Source organism: Lemur catta, chromosome 2 (genome assembly GCF_020740605.2).
Source record: "Lemur catta isolate mLemCat1 chromosome 2, mLemCat1.pri, whole genome shotgun sequence".
Taxonomy (NCBI): domain Eukaryota; kingdom Metazoa; phylum Chordata; class Mammalia; order Primates; family Lemuridae; genus Lemur; species Lemur catta.
This window is the reverse complement of record NC_059129.1, coordinates 29,157,372-29,177,391: the sequence shown is the minus strand read 5'-3', so window position 1 is coordinate 29,177,391 and position 20,020 is coordinate 29,157,372. Positions and strand designations below refer to the sequence as shown.

The 20,020-nt window shown below is 42.6% G+C and overlaps 1 protein-coding gene across 4 annotated transcripts in view; it reads left to right on the top strand.

The window, feature by feature from the left end:
* The window catches only part of GTF2IRD2B (GTF2I repeat domain containing 2B), a 56,639-nt gene that overhangs the window by 13,767 nt on the left and 22,852 nt on the right, over positions 1-20,020 (top strand). For 2 of the 4 annotated variants that reach the window (XM_045543173.1, XM_045543170.1), the window contains exons 3-9: positions 66-204; positions 6,733-6,852; positions 8,230-8,413; positions 8,584-8,612; positions 10,664-10,718; positions 11,081-11,124; positions 16,021-16,098. In XM_045543173.1, coding sequence (XP_045399129.1) covers positions 66-204; positions 6,733-6,852; positions 8,230-8,413; positions 8,584-8,612; positions 10,664-10,718; positions 11,081-11,124; positions 16,021-16,098 — 649 coding nt within the window. The remainder of the gene's footprint in view (positions 1-65; positions 205-6,732; positions 6,853-8,229; positions 8,414-8,583; positions 8,613-10,663; positions 10,719-11,080; positions 11,125-16,020; positions 16,099-20,020) is intronic. The other 2 variants (XM_045543174.1, XM_045543171.1) reach the window with 1 other exon arrangement.

Here is a 20,020-nt window from a genome sequence, read left to right as displayed (position 1 = left end):
TCTTGGGCCCCACAAAGTTGGATCTGCCCTTGTAGAAAAAACATCAGTTTTTGTTTCTATTTCAGTGTAAAGAGCTGGCAAAGTCCAAGGCAGAAGTGGCCTGCATCGCAGTGTATGAAACAGACGTGTTCGTCGTCGGAACCGAGAGAGGGTGCGCCTTTGTCAACGCCAGGACAGATTTCCAAAAAGATTTTGCAAAATACTGTAGGTGTTCGTGATTTTATCCTTTGTATTTCATAAATCTTAAAATGTTTGCAGGCAAGACTTATGTAATATTTTTTTTTCAAAGATATTATAAGCATTTTCCTAAAAATGGTTCTGATGCATCCTGTTTGAGTTGGCATAGCAAATGAATAGCTGCTTAACACTGCGGAGGCCAAGACAAGTGGTCAGTGTGTTTTCTGCCAGGTCCTCAGCAGGACTCTAGTTTTGGAGAATAAATTTCAAGAACATAGAATAACCACATTTTATAAAATACTCTTACCTTAGTCCCTCCCAAAGGAAAGGGAAAAAAACTTTTCCAAGAGTTGTTGTGTGTTATTCTATATTAATAACCATCATATTGGTACTCCTTTTTCCCTCTTTGTTTTTTTTACTGTGGCACTTTCAGAGCCTTGAATATACCAGGGTGTGTTGCACGTGTCCAGTGTGAGTGAGCGTATGTCGAGAAACTACTCTAAGGTGTTGACCTACTCCTTTTACAGTGGTGATCTCTACCACTGTGGGTTAGCTACCGGGCATTGTGTATTCCTTGGGACCGAGAAAGCGAAAAAATCCCAGAAAGGTTTGTCAGAGGGCTTAAGAGCATATATATGTATATGGAGAGAGAGAGAGAGAGATCTCCAGGACTTGGCAGAAGAGAGTGTGTGTGTGTGTGTGTGTGTGTGTGTGTGTGTGTGTGTGTGTGTGTGTGTACTGCAGAGCAAATATCCAGCCAAGATTACACATACATATACATGCATGTGTGTATATATGAGGGCTGTCCGCTAAGTATCCAGCCATGTAACTGTTCTCATTACGTCAATAATACTTTCCGGACACCCCTTGTATGTACGTGTATATATGTATGTTGATAGACGAGACAGGGGAATTGAGTGATAGATTGATTCAGATTGACTTCCAAGATCCCAAATTAGGGTCTCCACTATCAAAAAGGTAGATTAAAAAATGAAGCCATTTTTAAATAATACCGTGAGTGTGTAATTGATAAGGAAAAAGGGTAGTCTCAATTCATTAATGTCAGATGCCAATTGAATTTCTAATCGTTGAAATTAACAGATTTTGTTTTTAAGAGTCATAGTTACTAATTTTGGTCAAGCGTTTATTTCTAGGCTCTCTATTCTATTCCATTGGTCTCTTTCTCTGTTTTTATGTCAGTGCCACGCTGTTTTGATTACTGTAGCTTTATTATGTGTTTTGAAATCAGGAAATATTCCTCCAACTTTGTTGTTCTTTTTCAAGATTGTTTTGGTTTTTCAGAGTCCTTTGAGATTCCATATGAATTTTAGGATGGATTTTTTAAATTTGTGCAAGAAATGCCATTGGGATTTTGATAGGGATTGCAATGAATCTGTAGATGGCTTTGGGTAGTATGGACATCTTAACAACATTAAGTCTGCCAATCCATGAACACAGGATGTCTCTCTATTTTTTGTGTCTTCTCTAATTTCTTTCAGCATTGTTTTGTAGTTCCAGCACACCGGTTTGTAACTCATTTGTTAGCTTTGTTCCTAAGGATTTTGTTCTTCATAATGCTACTATTAATGGAATTGTTTTCTTTATTTCCTTTGTAGATTGTTCACTGTTAGTGTATAGGAATGAACTGATTTTAGTGTGTTTAGTATCCTGCAACTTTGCTGAATTTATGAGTTCTAATAGTTTTTTGTGTGGAATTTTTAGGATTTCCACATACATGATCACGTAATCTACGAACAGAGATAATTTTACTTCTTTTTTTCCAATTTTTATTTCTTTTTCTTACCTAATTGCTCTGGGTAGGACTGTGTTGAATAGAAGTGGGGTGAGTGGGCATTTTTTCCTTGTTCCCATCTTAGAGGAAAGCTTTCAGTCTTTGACCATTGAGTGATGTTGTTTGTATGCTTTTCATAAATGGTCTATATTATGTTGAGGTAGTTTCTTTCTACTCATTGTTTGTTGAGTCTTTTTATCTTGAAAAGAAGTTGAATCTTGCAAATGCTTTTTGGCAGCAATTGAGATGATCGTGTGGTTTCATCCATTCTATTAATGTGGTGTATTACATTGGTTGATTTTCATATGTTGAACCATCCTTGCATTTGAGAATAAATCCCATTTGGTCTGGGTGCATAATTCTTTTAATGTGCTGTTGAATTTGGTTTGCTAGTATTTTGTTGAGGATTTTCACATCATTATTCATCAGAGATATAGGCCTATAGTTTTCTTTTCTTGTAGTATTTTTGTCTGGCTTTGGTGTCAGGGAAATGCTGGATTTCTAGAACGAGCTTGGACGTATTCCCTCCTGTTTAGTTTTTTGAAAGAGTTTCAGGAGGATTTGCTTTAATTTTTATTTAAATGTTTGGTAGAATTCTCCATTGAAGACATCTGGTCCTGGGCTTTTCTTTGTTGGAGGTTTTTCATTACTACTTCACTCTCCTTACTCATTATTCACCTGTTGAAACTTTCTGTTTCTTCATGGTTCAGTCTTGGTAGGTTATGACCCATTTCTTCTAGGCTATCCAACGTGTTGGTGTATAATTGTTCATAGTTTTCTCTTATAATCCTTTTTATTTCTGTGACATTGGTTGGAATTTTCCCTCTTTCAATTCTGATTTTAGTTCTTTGAGTCTTCTCTCTTTCCTTCATAGTTAATATTCACCCATTCTGTTCACAGCCCCGGTGAATTTTTTAATGTAGTCATAGCATTTGTTTTAAGTTCTTTTTCTTATTTACTTATTTATTTTTTAGATAGAGTCTTGCTCTGTCGCCCCAGCTAGAGTGCAGTGGTGTGTCATCATAGCTCACTGCAACCTCAAACCTCTGGGCTCAAGCGATCCTCCTGCCTCAGCCTCCTGAGTAGCTGGGACTATAGGCGCATGCCATGAAGCCTGGCTAATTTTTCTGTTTTTAGTGGAGATGAGGTCTCATTCTTGCTCAGGCTGGTCTCGAACTCCTGAGCTCAAACAATCCTTCCTCCTTGATCTCCCAGAGTGCTAGGATTACAGGTGTGAGCCACTGTACCCAGCTTTAAGTTCTTATGTGATAATTTTTTTTAAATCTCAAGATCATTGAGTAATGTGATAATTTTAACATCTGAGTCATTTGTGGGTCTGCTTTGGGTAGTATGAACATCTTAACAACATTAAGTCTGCCAATCCATGAACACAAGACAGAGTCTCACTGTCTTGCCCAGGCCAGAGTGCAGTGGCTATTCACAGGCACCATCATAGTGCACTATAGCCTTGAACTCCTAGGCTCAAAGGATCCTCCCACCACAGTCTCCTGAGTAGCTAGGACTACAGGTGTGTGCCACCATGCCTAGCTCTAGACATTTTTTCTCTTGATCATGGGTCACATTTTCCTGCTTCTTCACATCTCTGTTAATTCTGTGTTTTATACCAAGCATTATGCATGATCCATTGTAAAATCTGCTAAATAACGTTGTGATTTGTTCTAGCAGGCAGTTAAGTTATTGGCAAGTCACTTTGACCTTGTGCGGACTAGTTTATTTTGTTTTGCCCTTTGTCCTAGGGCATCACTCTTGGTCTTGGAACGTGGCCCTCACTCCTAACGTGTGACCCTTATTGGGCTTCACAAGGCGTTTAACAAGCTTCTCTAACTTGGCAAGACTTAAATCCTGAACCCTGTCTTCAGCACCACACAAAGGTTTAAATCTCTGCTCGGCTCCTTGGCTTCCAAACATTGCTTTTCCTTAGAGTCTCAGGCAGTTTTGGGGCCAATCAGGAATTTGAGGGGGTCTGTATGAAATGCTGGGGCTCCCACCTCTATGACTTGCTCCTTTCCAGGATTTCCCTCCTCGGTTTCCAGCCACTATGACAGTCCCGACCTACGACATCGATTTCGTCACTCTGCTAAGACTGCTGATTTTGGGCTGAGTTCTATTTCTGCAGGTGCTACAGGAACTAAGGAGTTTCCCCGCGGGGAAAAAGCCAGTTAAACATGAATGTCACCTAGAATGTGTGCAGCCCTTCATTCAGGATAGCAGTCCTTCCAGTTTGGGCTTCTGCTTGTTCTCAGTGCCTTCCAGTCGTTGACGGTGGTAGATACACACATCTCTGCCGTTACTGAAACCAGAGCACTGGGGGTGATTGTCAAATACGTGCTGTTTGTTTCTTCAGATGTTGTTTTAGAAGTAAGGAAAAATTACTATGGAATTGCATCAGAAACACATTTACCTTCCCTCTGAAGTTAGAAACCAAATCCTTGTTGGTGTAAGAGTTGATTCAGGCCAGGCGCAGTGGGTCACGCCTGTAATCCTAGCACTTGGGAGGCCGAGGTGGGTGGATCGTTTGAGCTTGGGAGTTCAAGACCAGCCTGAGCAAGAGCGAGACTCCATCTCTACTAAAAATAGAAAGAAATTAGCTGGACAACTAAAAATGTATAGAAAAAATTAGCCGGGCCTGTAGTCCCAGCTACTCGGGAGGCTGAGGCAGGAGGATTGCTTAAGCCCAGGAGTTTGAGGTTGCTGTGAGCTAGGCTGATGCCACAGCACTCTAGTCCAGGCAACAGAGTGAGACTCTGTCTCAAAAAAAAAAAAAAAAAAAAAAGAGTTGATTCAGTAATTTTATACTCAAAGCAATAGAAATTTCTAATCAAACTGTATTGGGTTATAAGTGCTTAGTATTAAAATAATATCGAGTAGACTGGGGCTGGCAAGCTTTTTCTGTAATGGAGCAGTTAATTTTTTAGTCTTGGTGCCCGACACAGTCTCTGTCACAGCTTCTCAACCTGCTATTTTGGTATGAAAGCAGCCATAGGCGATATGTAAATGAACAGACATGGTCAAGAAAACTTTATTTATGGATACTGAAATTTGAATTTCATATAATTTTCATATGTCATGAAATGATCTTCTTCATTTGAATTTTTTTTAACCGTTTCAAAATGTAAAAACCATTCACAGCTCATACAGAAACAGGCAGCAGACAAGATTGTCCCTTAGGCTGTACTTTACCCCCAAGCAAACCGTGTAGGCAGTATTGTCAGTCCTCTAACACTGTTTACTTCTCACTTTCCTCAAAGCCAAAATTGTTTGAATGGCCAAGCTTCATCTGCTTCATTCTTGCAGCCTAATTTACTGGCTCCAAAATGTGAACATGCACAAGAATTGCTTTGCAGAAGTGTGTACACAAAACTGTATATTCTGAACTTAATGGATGACTGAGGGTTTTTAGGTATAATTTTGTCCACACACAATTTTTGCCTTACGTTTGACCTTAAAATATAGCTCTGTCGTATGGGCCTCTCGTGCTCCAGAAATCACTATGTGATGGTTTTCAGTGTGACCAATCTCAATTTATTGCCTCTCTGCTCCAAGTTCACCCTTCTTTGGCCTGCTTTGTGGTATTGGAGCTGGGTCCTGTGAACACTTCTCCTGTGGCAACTGGCACAGTGTTCCTCTTGGTGGGAAGAGGGCTCGGGGGACACTGGAGGAGGAAGGAACTTTTCCTGTTTCCTGTGGGCTTTCCCCTGCGCATGACGACCAGTAACACTGGGGCGCCCAGTGGCACTTGCTCCAGTGAGTTTTAGTGGCACTCCTACCACACACAGCTTCTCACTCACTTCTACTGATACCCAGCCAGCTTCCCAGCAAGTCTCACAGAAGTCCCAGAAAATTCCAGAAGGAGGCTTCACAGTGAATTTCAGTGACACGTATATCTACAGGTAGTTTCCCAGGGAATTTCAACAGTGCTTCCAAGAGTGGCTTCCCAGCAAATCCTATTGGCATTACCTTGCAAGGTAGCTTCCAGAGAGTTCCACCAGCACCATAGAGCACATCTTCCCTATAACACCCAGCAGGTCTTGCAGGTACCCACTGGTCACATTGCAAGTGATTTCCACGGGCACCTCCAGAGAGCAGGTCCCTCCTTGCCAGCCACCACATGAGACGCTCCAGCAGTCTTTCCTGCAGCCCAGGGGCCGTGGCCACGTCCTCTCCCAAGAGATGTGGATCTCAGCCCCGGGGCCCCGCTTCTTCCCAATGTGTGCCTTCCCGGGTGCTCTGCCTCAGCCCGGGAGGCACGCTGCTCCCCCAGCCTGCTGCTTATGTTCTCTGTGCAGCTCTCAGTACCCCGTGGCAGTTAATCCCTTGTCACTAGTCGATGATTCTTTTATAAAACTTTCCCTGTTCAAATTCCTGTGCGGTTTCTGTCTCCTGATTAAAACAATCAGTTTGAAAACTTTTGGAGCAGCAGTTGATTAGGGGCTGGTCCTGAGTATGTTCAGTAGGATGGTCTTCCTACACAGTTGTTACTCTTCAACCATACAGCAAGTAAAATTTCTGTTGTAATTTCCTTTATGCTCCTACTATTTCTTTGTTGAATTTTTTATAGTTCTTTATCCTGTTCATCATAAATACCCCATTCTTTCTTGCTTTTTTTTTTAAATTAAAAGATCTTATTTTTTATTTATTTCTTTTCCTCCCCTATTTCCTTTCAATGCCGGACACACAGACGGTAGGGCAGTGTGCAGCACAAATGCTCAGATACTGACCTGGTGCCGATCATGCGTTTGCAGGCGCTGCAGAGGGGCTGCGCGAGCGGAAACCGCCCTGCCCTGTGAACGGGCTGCAGGTCCACTCCGGAGAAACGGAGATACTCCGGAAGGCCGTGGAGGACTATTTCTGCTTCTGTTACGGTAACGTTCACTTTAAGCATCAATTCTGTAAAGGATTCATGGAGGAAACGGGACAGTGTCATAGACAGTTCTATTGGTGTGACTCCTTAGAAGGTTTTGAACATTTTAGAACCTCCAGTCTCATCAAGTGAAGAGTCAGTTCTTAATTACCAGATCTGAGTGTTCTTACAGAAGATGATTTGGATCTTGGGTCTTCTGAGCCACTGAAACCTCCGTGTTGATCAGTCTTCATTCCTTGATGTCCTTTTAGGGCCCCCACCCCAAGGCCAGTGCAGTTGTTAAAGACGTTCAGTGTCAACTCCGTCCTCTGCTCTCCCCTCAGTTGTCTCCCCACCTACCCACACCTTTCCACGGGCAGGAAGACAGAGTTTTTAAAATATATACACCTAACACAGTGTTTTATAAAGCTGATAACCCAAAACGGTGCAGGTGTTGTGCTTCATTGCAACATAAGGACCTTGCTGTCATTCTTAGACAGCTTCAGGCATTTCTGTGACCTGCAGGTCCCTGTAAGCATTTGACTTTGGGGACCTCCAGCATAGGGTATTTTGGGGTCTCAGGCTACACTTCTCTGTGAAAAATGGGGCTCTAGTACCTAGGGGCTCTCCAGCCAGTGCGGAGAAGCTGACATAGCCCCAGATGGTAACTTGGGGCCATGCTAATGACATAACTTTGGCGAGTTGGCTTGCCTTATGTGGTGTGACATAGTGGCAGTCAGTTCAGCTTTGGGTGAGGGGTTCTCATCTTCTTCTGGCAGCGGCCTAGGTAACTAAGTGGTGCTTCTTGCAGCCCTGGGGGCACCAGGGTGAGCACCCCAAATTGTGCAACCTCCAAGAAAATGGAGAAAGAGACTTCTTATTTTCTCTTGTGTGAAGGTTTAAAGTAAAACACTGTATAGATTTTTTATTTTTGCCCTTTGGTTGGGAATTATATTAACTCAGGGTATAGATGAATAGGCTATCTTCAAAACCAATAGCACCACCTGTATCTGTCTATTACATTACATCAGACTAGTAGAGTCTGACGCTCATACCATCTAAAGGTGTTTTGGGGCCAGGTGCAGTGGCTCACGCCTGTAATCCCAGCACTTTGGGAGGGTGAGGCAGGAGGATCACTTGAAGCCAGGAGTTCGAGACCAGCCTAGGCAACATAGCGAGACTCTGTCTCTAAAAAACAACAAAAAAAATTAGGCACAGTGATATGTGCCTGTAGTCCCAGCTACTTGGAGACTGAGGCGGGAGGATCACTTGAACCCAGGAGTTCAAGGCTACAGTAAGCAATGATCGTGCCACTGCACTCCAGCCTGGGCAACAGAGCTTGTCTCAAAAATAGCAAAAACAAAACAAAACAAAAAAGATGTTTTGCCTCTTCTCTTAGGTAAAGCCTTAGGGACCACAGCGATGGTGCCTGTTCCCTATGAGCAGATGCTACGAGACCAGGCAGCTGTGGCAGTGCAGGGGCTTCCGGAAGGAGTTGCCTTTCAACACCCTGAGAACTATGACCTTGCTACCCTGAAATGGATTTTGGAGAACAAAGCAGGGATTTCATTTATCATAAACAGGTGACATGCTCGCCCCTTCGTAACCTTAGTTCATTTAAACATAACATGGCAGCCCAATTTTAATTAATTTGTTAATTATGTCCCATTACATTGAAAAGTTGATTTTTCAGATGTGCAATACTGTGTTTCTTGTGTGTTCATGTCGGGTAATGGTATTGGTTTTCTTGCAGACCCTTCGTAGGTCCAGAGAGTCAGCTGGGTAAGTGACAGCGTCTCAGGCTTGGTGGCCACTCTAAGCTGCCAAACCACTTCTGCTTCCTTAGTTAAAACGCGAGCTTTGGCATTCTCTGCTTTCCCCTCATCGAGGAGGTATTCCAGGCGGAGGGGCAGATGTTTGTAGGGGATTTGTGGCTCAGGGACCACAGAGGGCAGGAAGACCTCCCCAGTCCTCGAGCACAGAAGCATGTGGAGCTGGGAGTCACTATGCGGCCTTTGACCGCCAGGCCCAGGCAAGGCATCGCTGGGGTTGGGAGTAGATCTAGGATGTGTTCCAGGCTTCTGAGTCTCACTGTCTGGGGCAAGGAGTAAGTCTGTCCATCAGAAAGCTGGGGTAACCCGGGTTGCACTCAGGATAGCTGCACTAAGTCCCCAAGAGCTGAGGATGGCGTTAGAATTGTTCAGTTGGAAGGGCTTCATGGAAGAGCTGGCCCTCAAAACAAGCAGAGCCTCAACAGGTTGGTTCCCTGGGGAGGCGCACTCCCCGTGAGCAGGCAGAAGCTCTGTGCGAGAGTGTTTGAGGCCATGTTGGGAACTCAGAAGCCTCCCTAACCTCCTTAACTTATGATGATCAAGGGACATTCCCCCAGAAAGTAACTTTACCAGCAACACTTAGAGATCCACCTCTGCCCACCTCTTATTTTCTTAAATTATTATTTTGGAATGTAGTTGGGAACCCTGGCCTGTCACTGTTCGTGACAGATCAGGTGTAAAGGGAATGTCTTGCTGAGACTGCCTAGGTAGAATAAGGAGATGGCGGGGCTGGGGGTCGCACAGTTCACAAGGCACCTGCTGGATCCTAGGGCTGGTATGACATACCCTGGTTCTTCTGAGCCACGGGCTCATCACAGAGTGAAATCTGTTCCTGGAGCAATGGTGAGTTTCTGTAGTCTTCTAGCTCACATTCAAGGAGGGGCAGGTGGAGGGGAGGATGCCAGGTGACGATGTGATTGTTGTCACAGATGACTTGTATCTTTATTATAGAATAACAACAATACTGTTGTCCTCCCTTCTCTTTGGGTACCTTCTAAGACCCCCAGTGGATGCCTGAGACCTCCGATAGTCCCAAACCCTACATACACTGTGTTTTTCCTATACATACATACCTGTGATAAAGTTTAATTTATAAATTAGGTATAGTAAGAGATTAACAATAACTAATAATGGAACAATAATTATAGCAATATACTGTAATAGAAGTTATTTTTTTCTTTCCATAAGTCAAGAACTTTCACCTTTTCACTTAAAGGAAGCATCTCACAGCTCCGCTTTGGCATATCTGAGTTGCCACCATAACTACTCTTGTGCTTTGGGGCCATTATGAAGTCAGATAAGGGTGACTTGAACACAAGCACTGCGATCCATCAACAGTCGGTCTGATAAGCCAGGCGGCTCCTAAGTGACTCACAGGAGGGCAGTGTAGACAGCGTGGAGACGCCCAAGGGACAACTCATGGCCCCGGCAGAGCACAGCAGGCAGGCTCAAGTTTTCATCACACTGCTCAGAACAGCATGCAATTTAAAACTTAAGAATTGTTTATTTCTGGAATTTGCCATTTAATATTTTCAGACCTTGGTTGATCTCAGGTAAGGAACCAGGGAAAGTGAAACCGGGAATGAGGAGGGACTACTGTAATAGCAGCAGCTGACACTTACTTCGTGCTTAAGATGTGCCAGGCACTGTTCCCATCTCCGTGCCTGTCTTCACTAATCCTCGCTCAACCACCGTGTGCATGAGGAAACAGAGGCAGGGGGAGGTTAGTGGCTCGCTCGAGGTTGCCCAGCTGCTGCGGCAAGGCTGCGCCACACCTTTGCTCCAGCCTAGAAGCTCCTCATCCCCACATCCTGCCCATGCAAATGGCCCCAGGACACAGGCCACTTTGGGTTGGTGTCTTCCCCCACTGCTAGTCCATGATAACCTCCAGCTGGGAGTTCTGTTTTCTCTGTTTTTGCTTTCAATTTACATGCCTTTGAGTGTGAGTCATATTTCAAGGTGCTGAAAGGAGCTAGTATGTGTCTTCTTATTCCCGTACAGGTGCTCCTGTGACAGTAACAGATGCCGAGAGATCAGTGATATCGCCAAGCGAAAGGTAAAGGATAAATAATAAAAAATGAAATCCACGTCTGACCACAAAGTATTAGTTTTTAAACTGCGGAAAGACTGCCTTATGACATCTGAAGTACAATATATGAAGGGTTGATATGCTGCTCTTCCTTATTTTGTTCTATATTCTTTACCCAAAACAGTGTTTGGAATTATAAGACTATTCGCAGTTGACACCTTTAATTTCATAACAGATTATTAAGAACGCTCATGTTAGAGTTGAGGCAGTTTTGCATTCAGTTGATGGGGGGATGGCGGGCTGGAGACCCAGGCATCTGAATTTGGCGCAGGTGCCTGTGGTCGGTCCTCACTCTGCCTGTCTTGACTAGGGTTCCCTTCTCCTTGCAGCTGTGGCCCCATCAGTGTGAAAACTGAACCCATGGAAGATTCTGGTAGGTACACTGATGGTTTTAGAATCAAATGTTTAGCAGGTCATCATTTGACTCTTTTGTTTTACCAAAAAAAAAAAAAAAAATGAGGGCCAGGGCACTAATTAACCTCAACTGCAGCCTTATTTGAAGAATAATCATATTTTACTCAAAGATCTAGAAAAGAGAGCCTTCTAATTCTTCTAATTCAGTATTAGGTACTAAGATATTATTAAGTAGATGTATTTGCAAATTATTACTTTAATTATATTTAAATTAGAACCTGATTTTGAAATGAGTACAGAGTTTTGAATACCTATTTAGAATTATAATTTGACTTACAAATAGAGGAGTGATTTCATTTTTGGACATATTTTACTGCTTTTTTGCACTCCTCTGTCGTTTCTAAATGTTTTACGATAGAGGTACGTTATGACGATGTATAGTAGAAAAAAAATCCCTCTTTGACGGATGAGAATAGGTGACCCCCCCCATCCCTGCCTCTTTCCCGCTCCTCACAAAAAGAAAACCAGCATTAGTTAGAGGAAAGATGTTACAAGGTTAAGAATAGAAAAAAAAAAAATTTTTTTTTTTTTTTTGAGACAGTCTCCCTCTGTTGCCCAGGCTAGAGTGCCTTGGCGTCAGCCTCGCTCACAGCAACCTCAAACTCCTGGGCTCAAGAGATCCTCCTGCCTCAGCCTCCCAAGTAGCTGGGACTACAGGCATGCGCCACCATGCCCGGCTAATTTTTTCTGTATATATTTTTAGTTGTCCATATAATTTATTTCTATTTTTAGTAGAGACGGGGTCTCGCTCTTGCTCAGGCTGGTCTCGAACTCCTGAGCTCAAACGATCCACCCACCTCGGCCTCCCAGAGTGCTAGGATTACAGGCGTGAGCCACCTCGCCCGGCCTAGAAAAATTTTTTAAAAATTCAAATGTTCAATCAAGGGATGGGAAAATACTGAAAGCATTGAAGGAAGAAAATTTAGAAAATTAAACAAGCACGTAAAAGTAAAACTCAAAAAGATAAAAATAAACACAAACTGGCTATAGGAGGGTAAAACTAGAATTTTGTAATGCTTAGAAAACCAAGTAATATTTTACAGTGCAAACTGTAATTCAAATTCAATCTAAGATGATCCCAAAGAAAAATATTCTGTATTAAGAAGAAAATATACAGAAAAAGGGAAAGGAGGGACTTAAGCATGAGTAAAATGCAGTCAGGGCAGCAGCCTCCCTAAGGCCATCAAGAGGTGGTTTATGCTCAGCACTTCCGGGATCCCTGGGAAGGGGCCTGGGACACAGGTGGACCCGCCTCCTTGGCCCGAGTCCTCCTTTGTCACTTTCAAGGGTCCTTTTGCCACAACTGTGGGTGCACATGTCCCTTTCATCCCAATGTAAACGTGTTTAGTAGAAGCCCCATCTTCAAATGTGAATGTGGGCCGGCACTGTGGCTCCTACCTGTAATTCCAGCACTTTGGGAGGCTGAGGCAGGAGGATTGCTTGAGGCCAGAAGTTCAAGACCAGCCTGGGCAACATAGTGAGACCCGAATTCTACAAAAAATAAAAGTAAAATTAGCCGGGCATGGTGGCATGCACGTGTAGTCCCAGCTGCTCTAGAGGCTGAGGCAGGAGGATCACTTGAGTCCAGGAGTTCGAAGTTACAGTGAGTTATGGTCACACCCCTGCACTCCAGCCTGGGTGACAGAGTGAGACCTTGTCTCTAAAAATAAAAGAAAACAAAACAAATGAAAGTCTGAAAAAATGGTGCTTGTCTGGTTTAGTGGTTCCAGGTAAAACTAACATGAGTTGATGGTAAGAAACATGCCAAGTAGTTCAGCCCAGCAGAACTCAGCTGTCGAGTCTTAATCTTATTTATGACATGGCAGGCCTTAAACTCCTGCCCATTTAATTTTAGCCTCAGATGCTTTTTAAAGCCCAAATATGTTCTGCCTGTGTCTTGGATGGTCACAGAGAATTTAAACCCCCCAAGGCGCAGACTTCTCTTAGAAACTGGGAAGACGTGGGCGTGAGAGGTTATCGGTCTCCCTGGGGCCCTGTCACAGACCCCCCCTGCCCCTCCCCCGGCTCCCAGCTGTCGGGCCGGATGAGTTAAAATAAGCCTCTTTTGTTGCGGCCTCTCTTTGGAGATGTGTTTCAGTTTGAACAAAAATATACTCCCTATTAATATAACTTTCCCCTGTGCATTTCATGATGCAATATGAATTGCTTCCAGCTGCCCGGAGGCTCCCAAGACCCGGCCATCAGTCGGTCTTATGTCTTGTGATATTTGTGTAGCACTTGCTACCCAAAACAAGTACCTCATTGGTTTTGAATTTTTATTTTTACTTTTCTCTCTCTTTTTCTCTCTCCCTCCCTCTCTCATTTTGAGAAAGGCCAGAGTAAATCTGTTTTCTTAGCATTTCAAGCACATTCTGTGACTGTCCAATCTGGTTCAATTGCCTGGATTAGAAAGGAATTTTCTTGACAGCACAGCTAGGAAACACGTTTATCAAACGTTTCTGTTAGTAGACTTGTTAGTGCCTAATCAACTGGGAACTTGTACTTTTCATTTAAAATTTATTACAAAATAGTACAAACATTATACATGTTTGAAATGAAAACATTCAGACTAGTATGTAGGGGAAGAAAGAAATAGCTTTCTTTCCCATTGCTGGTTTGTGGCTAAGGCACCCATACCAAAAGACAGATTAACAAAGAAAAGCGTACAAATAGATTTAGTATGTTTTACGTGACACAGGAACTTTCAGAAATGAAGACCCAAAGGAACAGGGAAACCTGCGTATGTGGGGCTTAGATTTGAGGGGGGGGGGCAGTCGTTTGGAAGTGCAGTTGGACAGGCGGTGTGACCTCATGGGAACAATCTGGGGGCAGCTGGGAAGGCCTTTGCTTCAGATTCTTCTGTGTCCCTGTGTCTCCCAAGATAGGGACGTTTCTTTCCTCTGGGTGTAGGGAGGGCACCTCTGGATTGAGGGTTTCCTGGCCGCTTCAGGGGAGAAGGGAGGTGGGAAGGTGAGAGAGACCTTCCTGCTTCTGTCTTCTCAATGCCAAGGTGCTGTATTTTGGGGTACCATGTCCTGAACCCCACTAAGTGATAAGTAATAATAACTAAACCCATCTTCACCCTTCCACACTCCCCCCTCAAAACTCCATCCTGCCTGCACACCTCAAATTCCAGCCCCATTTTAGGGGTAGCAACTCCCAACCATGTTGTGAAAATTCAGATCACTTATAAACACACACATAAATAGCTTTTTTCTTTTTTTATGTATACATAGGCCTCCATTTGTCAGTGTTCCTTTCATCTTGCCATCAGATTACCTTTATATCCCATTTCTGAGCAGTTTCCTCAGCCTAATCTTCTATTTCAAAAATATGGCCATCAGCCATGTACACTCTGTTCCTCAGTTTTCCAGTAGAGTTTTCTTTATTTTTTTTGGAGACAGAGCCTTGCTCTGTTGCCTGGGCTAGAGTTCTGTGGCGTCAGCCTAGTTCACAGCAACCTCAAACTCCTGGGTTTAAGCAATCCTCCTGCCTCAACCTCCCGAGTAGCTGGGACTACAGGCATGTGCCACCATGCCTGTCTAATTTTTTCTATATATTTTTAGTTGTCCAGCTAATTTCTTTCTATTTTTAGTAGAGACGGAGTCTCGCTCTTGCTCAGGCTGGTCTCAAACTCCTGACCTCGAGCAGTCCTCCCACCTTAGCCTCCCAGAGGGCTAGGATTACAGGCGTGAGCCACCACGCCCAGCCTCTACCAGAGTTTTCTTTTTGATAATCACATTTTTAATATCCAGATTTACTATCTCTATACCAGCAGAGTTGTTAAAGGTTTTCGGAAGCCCCGTCTTGTAAACTAATGCTAAACTCTGAATCCTAAGCTGTGACAACAATTTTTGCTTTTGTTGCTATTAACATTCATGGTTAAATTATATGTATATTTTAGTATCAGTTGTCTATTGCAGTATTATAAAACACCCAAAAATATAGGGTCTTCAACAATGATTTATTCACATTTATGTGTGTTGGCTGGGTGGGCGTGGCAAGGGCTGGATGGCCATGGGTCAGGGCCTCAGCTGGGACAGCAGGGCGTCTCTCCTCATGACCTCACATCCTACAGGAGGCACCAGGCTTGTCCCCGTAGCGAGGAGGTTCCAGAAGCAGCAGGCATGGATGCTCAAGAACTTTTCGAGCCCCTGCTTGCATCCCATTAGTGTATGTCCCATTGGCCAAAGCAAGTCACATGGCCAGGCCCAGATTTAAAGGGCAAAGAAGTAGACTCCACTTCTAGAGGAGAGGTGTGGGGAAGACGCATTGCAACGGGGCACCCATCCCAGAATGGGAGAAACTTGTGGCTAAGTTTTGCAGCTACCACACCTTTCTCTGACAGAGGCCTTTGGTTTTACCAATGTAGACGGGTTTTGAAATTGTCCCGTTATAATGGATGAATTAAGATGATCCATGCCAATTCAGGTCCCACTATAGGAGAATATTTACGGCCTTTCATGTAAATGCATGTGTGTATTCAGCCATCTTGAAACAGAAAATTTACCAAAATTGGGCCTGGCATTGGAAACTGAGCTCTCCCTCCATTCCTTCTTCATCCTCCTCTCCCTCCTTCTTGCTCTCCTTTTATATGGAATTTACATGGATATTATTGGTACCATTTTATATGTAAATATATACCTTACATATTTATATTCTTTTATGTTTATAGTATTTGTATTTTTGTATCAGTAAGCCAAATTTCGTTCACAGTGAGTGAGCTACAAGTTCTTTTACTGATTGTAATGTTGCCATATTAATCAAAACAGAACCTGGAACTTTTTTTGGCTGGTCCTACATCTCTGTTAGTGGGTTTAACCTAATATATAATTTTATAATTCTCATTATAAAGGCATTTCATTGAAAGCAACAGCTGTGTCAGTCAAGAAAGAATCAGAAGATCCTAATTACTATGAATATAATATGCAAGGTAATACTGTTTTATAATAATTTTCTTCTCCAGAAGTTTTCATGACAGAAAATTTTAATGACCACCCATCTGTAAAATAGGCTAGAAGTGTATAGATCATGCATGTTTACCTGGGATCTAGCATACTGCCATTTAAGGAAAATAATCTTACAGTTATAAAACAGATTCTCATTTGCTTAAATCCATATGCTCGTAGGCATGTAAATATAAAAGTATTTCAGGATGCATTTTACTTGAGTTTATTAAATATTCTTATTTGGGGTGTTCCAAAATATTTCCCCCTTAATCCTCTCCTAGCCAGCCTGTCCTCTCTGCTACTGAGAAAATATTAAAAGTTAAAAGAGGCATGGTACAGTGGCTCAGGCCTGTAATCCCAGCAATTTGGGAAGCTGATGCAGGAGGATCACTTGAGGCTAGTAGTTTGAGACCAGCCTGGGCAACATAGCAAGACCCTATGTCTAAAAAATTTTTTTGTTTTAATTAGCTGGGCATGGTGGCATGTGCCTATAGTCCCAGCTACTTAGGAGGCTGAGTCAGGAACATAACTTGATGCTAGAAATTCAAAGTTCCAGTGAACTATGATCACGCCACTACATTCCAGCCTAGGTGACAGAGCAAGACCCTGTCTCTAAAAAAAAAAAAAAAATTAAAAGAGATAAAGATAAGAAATTCAAATGCCTGCCCTTAATTATTATTGCCTCACTGACATCAGCCAGTGGGGAGCAGAAGACAGTTCATATGAAATGCACACACTTTCAAACGTGGCATAGGTGGGTGATCTGTCACTAACGCGGCCAGGTCCTCTACTCAAAGACCCAGAATCCTCTGAACCCCAGCGTGTTGTTAAGCTGACTTTTGTCCAACACTCAGATCCTTTATCTTTGAGCTCTTCTGTAAATATAGGCAGAGTGCTAGAAAATTTGCAATTTAATTGCTCAAACATTATTACCAAATTTGAAATGTTTGCTACAGAATCTTAATCTTGCAATTTTCCAGCAGCACTAAGTAGCTCCATAAGTTTTACTAAAAACCATTTTTCATAAAATCTGAAGGTAGAGACCAATGATTACGTCTGTTGTCATTGCTCTGTCCTGGGCCAACCTCCCCCTGATCCTTCCCCACCTGACCTGGCTTGTTGAAGTCCCTTGTGACCAGTCTCCCGTCCTCCAGCAGAGGTTCCCTTTCAGGCCATCCTTCTCCCACCACCCTATCAGAGTTATTCTCTGAAAACCAAACCAGGATCTGTTCATGGCCCCCCTGCCCCTACCCCCATGCTGTTCCTCTTCCTGGAGACCCTCTAAGTTGGACACCTTCCTTCTTGATGCCAAAAGGGTGCAAACTGTCTGACATCATGGACTGTATTCACATAGACTGAATGTTTTTGTAACCATTTAGGTTAAACACTCACATATGGAAGTATTGATGTCTTTATATATTCTTTAAGTGAGGGGGAAATTTTTAAGTCCATAAAGGTAGCACATGTGAAGTGCTCAAAATGGGAATTGGCCCTTAGGAAGCCACTGGGTAAAGTCAGCCACGGCTCCACAGTGCTCAGAATCTCGTGCCAGTTTTATATGAAAATATGATTCCCCATCCCACCCCTGCCAGGACCTCATGCTCTGTCTCAGCACAGACCTCTCAGAAACTCCCCCCCCACACACATACGTACATATATCTTGGCCCATGTGGAGCTCACGGGTGTCCTATAAGGTCTTCTGCAAGTGCCAGGACCCATCTCCAGGGCCCATGGGAATGGAGAATGCGCAGTACAAGCTTTGCTGAGATGCACTGTGCCCAGGCCCCCCGACACTTGTGAATGTAAGAATATCAACATCGTTCAGTTTCCTACCAGGTTTGCAAGCGATGATTTGGAGGAGGATTTGGAGGAGCCTTTCAGGCAAGGAAAGATGGATGCAGAGGCCCTGGGTTAAGGACTTAACATTGTCTCTCTCTCCTCACGTCACTTTCCTGTGCCTCCCTCTTCCACATTTAAATGACCCTGTGATTACATTGAACCCTCCTAGATAATGTAGGACAATCTCCTTTTCTGAATGTCAGCTGATAGGCAGACTGAATTCCACCTGTAACTTTAATTCCCCCTTGCTGTGTAACATAGTATATTCACAGATTTGGGACATCTTCGGGGGCAGGTGACATTCTGCCTACCACAAACACTATGAATAATTATATGCCAACAAATGAAGTAACCTAGATGAAATGTAAAAACTACTGAAACTGGCTAAAGAAAAAATAGAAAATTTGGATAGTCATATAAAAAGTAAAGAGTTTGAGTTAGTAGTCAGAAAACTTCCCACAAGCAAAAGCCCAGAACCAGATGACTTCACTTGTTAATTCCACCAGGCATTTAAAGAATTAACAGCAGTCCTTCACGAACTCTTCTAAAAAATAGAAGAGCAGGGAACACTTCTCAGCATATTCAACAAGGCCCATATTACCCAGACACCAAAACCAGACAGAGACATCCCCAGAAAAGAAAACTACAGACCAATATCCATTATTAATATAGACATAAAAATCCTCAGCAAAGTACTAGCAAATGTATCCAGCAGCATATAAAGAGGATCGTACACGATGGCCAAGTGGGATTTAACCTAGAAATGCAAGGTTGGTTCAGCATATGGAAATCAATCAATAGAATATGAAACATTAATAAAATAAAGGACAAAAACCATACGATCATCTCCATAAATGTAGGAAAAAGGCATTTGAAAACAGACATAGGATGCCTGTAATCCCAGCACTTTGGAAGGCTGAGGCAAGAGGATCACTTGAGGCCAGGAGTTGGAGACCAGCCTGGGCAACATAGCGAGACCCCATCTCTACAAAAAATAAATTTAAAAAATTAGCTGGGCATGGTGGTGCACTCCTGTAGTCCTAGCTACTCAGGCTGAAGCTGGGGGATCACCTGAGCCTGGGAGTTCTAGGCTGCAGTGAGCTATGACGATGCCACTGCACTCCACCTTGGATGGCAGAGTGAGACCCTGTCTCTAAAAAAGAAAAGAAAAGAAAATAGATGGAGAGAAAAGGCAATATCCTTTTATGATATAAAAAACTCAACAAATTAGGAACTGAAGAGAATTTTCTCAACCTGATAAAAGGCATCTACAAAAAACCTACAGCTAATGTCATACTTAATGGTGAAAGACTGAAAGCTTTCTCCTTAAGATCAGGAACAAGACAAGACATCTGTTCTTACCACTAATATTCAACATTGTTCTGGAGGTTCTAGCCAGGGCAGTTAGGCAAGACAAAAAAAGCATCCAGATTGAAAAGGCAGAAGTAAAACTATTTCTATCTGTAGGTGACATGATCTTATATATAGAAAATCCTAAGCAACACATATTCACACACACACAAATGATTATGTCTGATAAATGAATTTAGCAAGGTTGCAGGATATAAGATGAATATACAAAAATCAATTATATCTCTATATGTTAGCAACAAACAATCCAAAACTGAAATTATAAAAATTTCACTTAAAATGCATCACAAAAAAAAATATGTAGGAATAAATTTAACCAAAGAATTTAAGACATATACATTGAAAGTTATAAAACATTGTTGAAAGAAAATAAAGTAAAGAAGACCTAAATAAATGGAAAGACATCCTGTGTTCATGAATTGAAAGATGTTCCTAAGATATAGAAATGCCCTGAATAAGCAAAACAATCTTGAAAAAGAAGAACAAAGTTGGAAGACCCACACTTTCTGTTTCAAAATCTACCACAAAACTACAGTAGTCAACACTGTGTGGTACTGGCATAAAGATAGACATATAAATCAATGGAATAAAATTGAGAGTCCAGAAATAAACTTATGTATTTATAGTCAGTTGACTTTCAACAAGGGTGCCAAGAAAATTCAATGGGCATAGAATAGTCTTTTCAAAAACATGGTA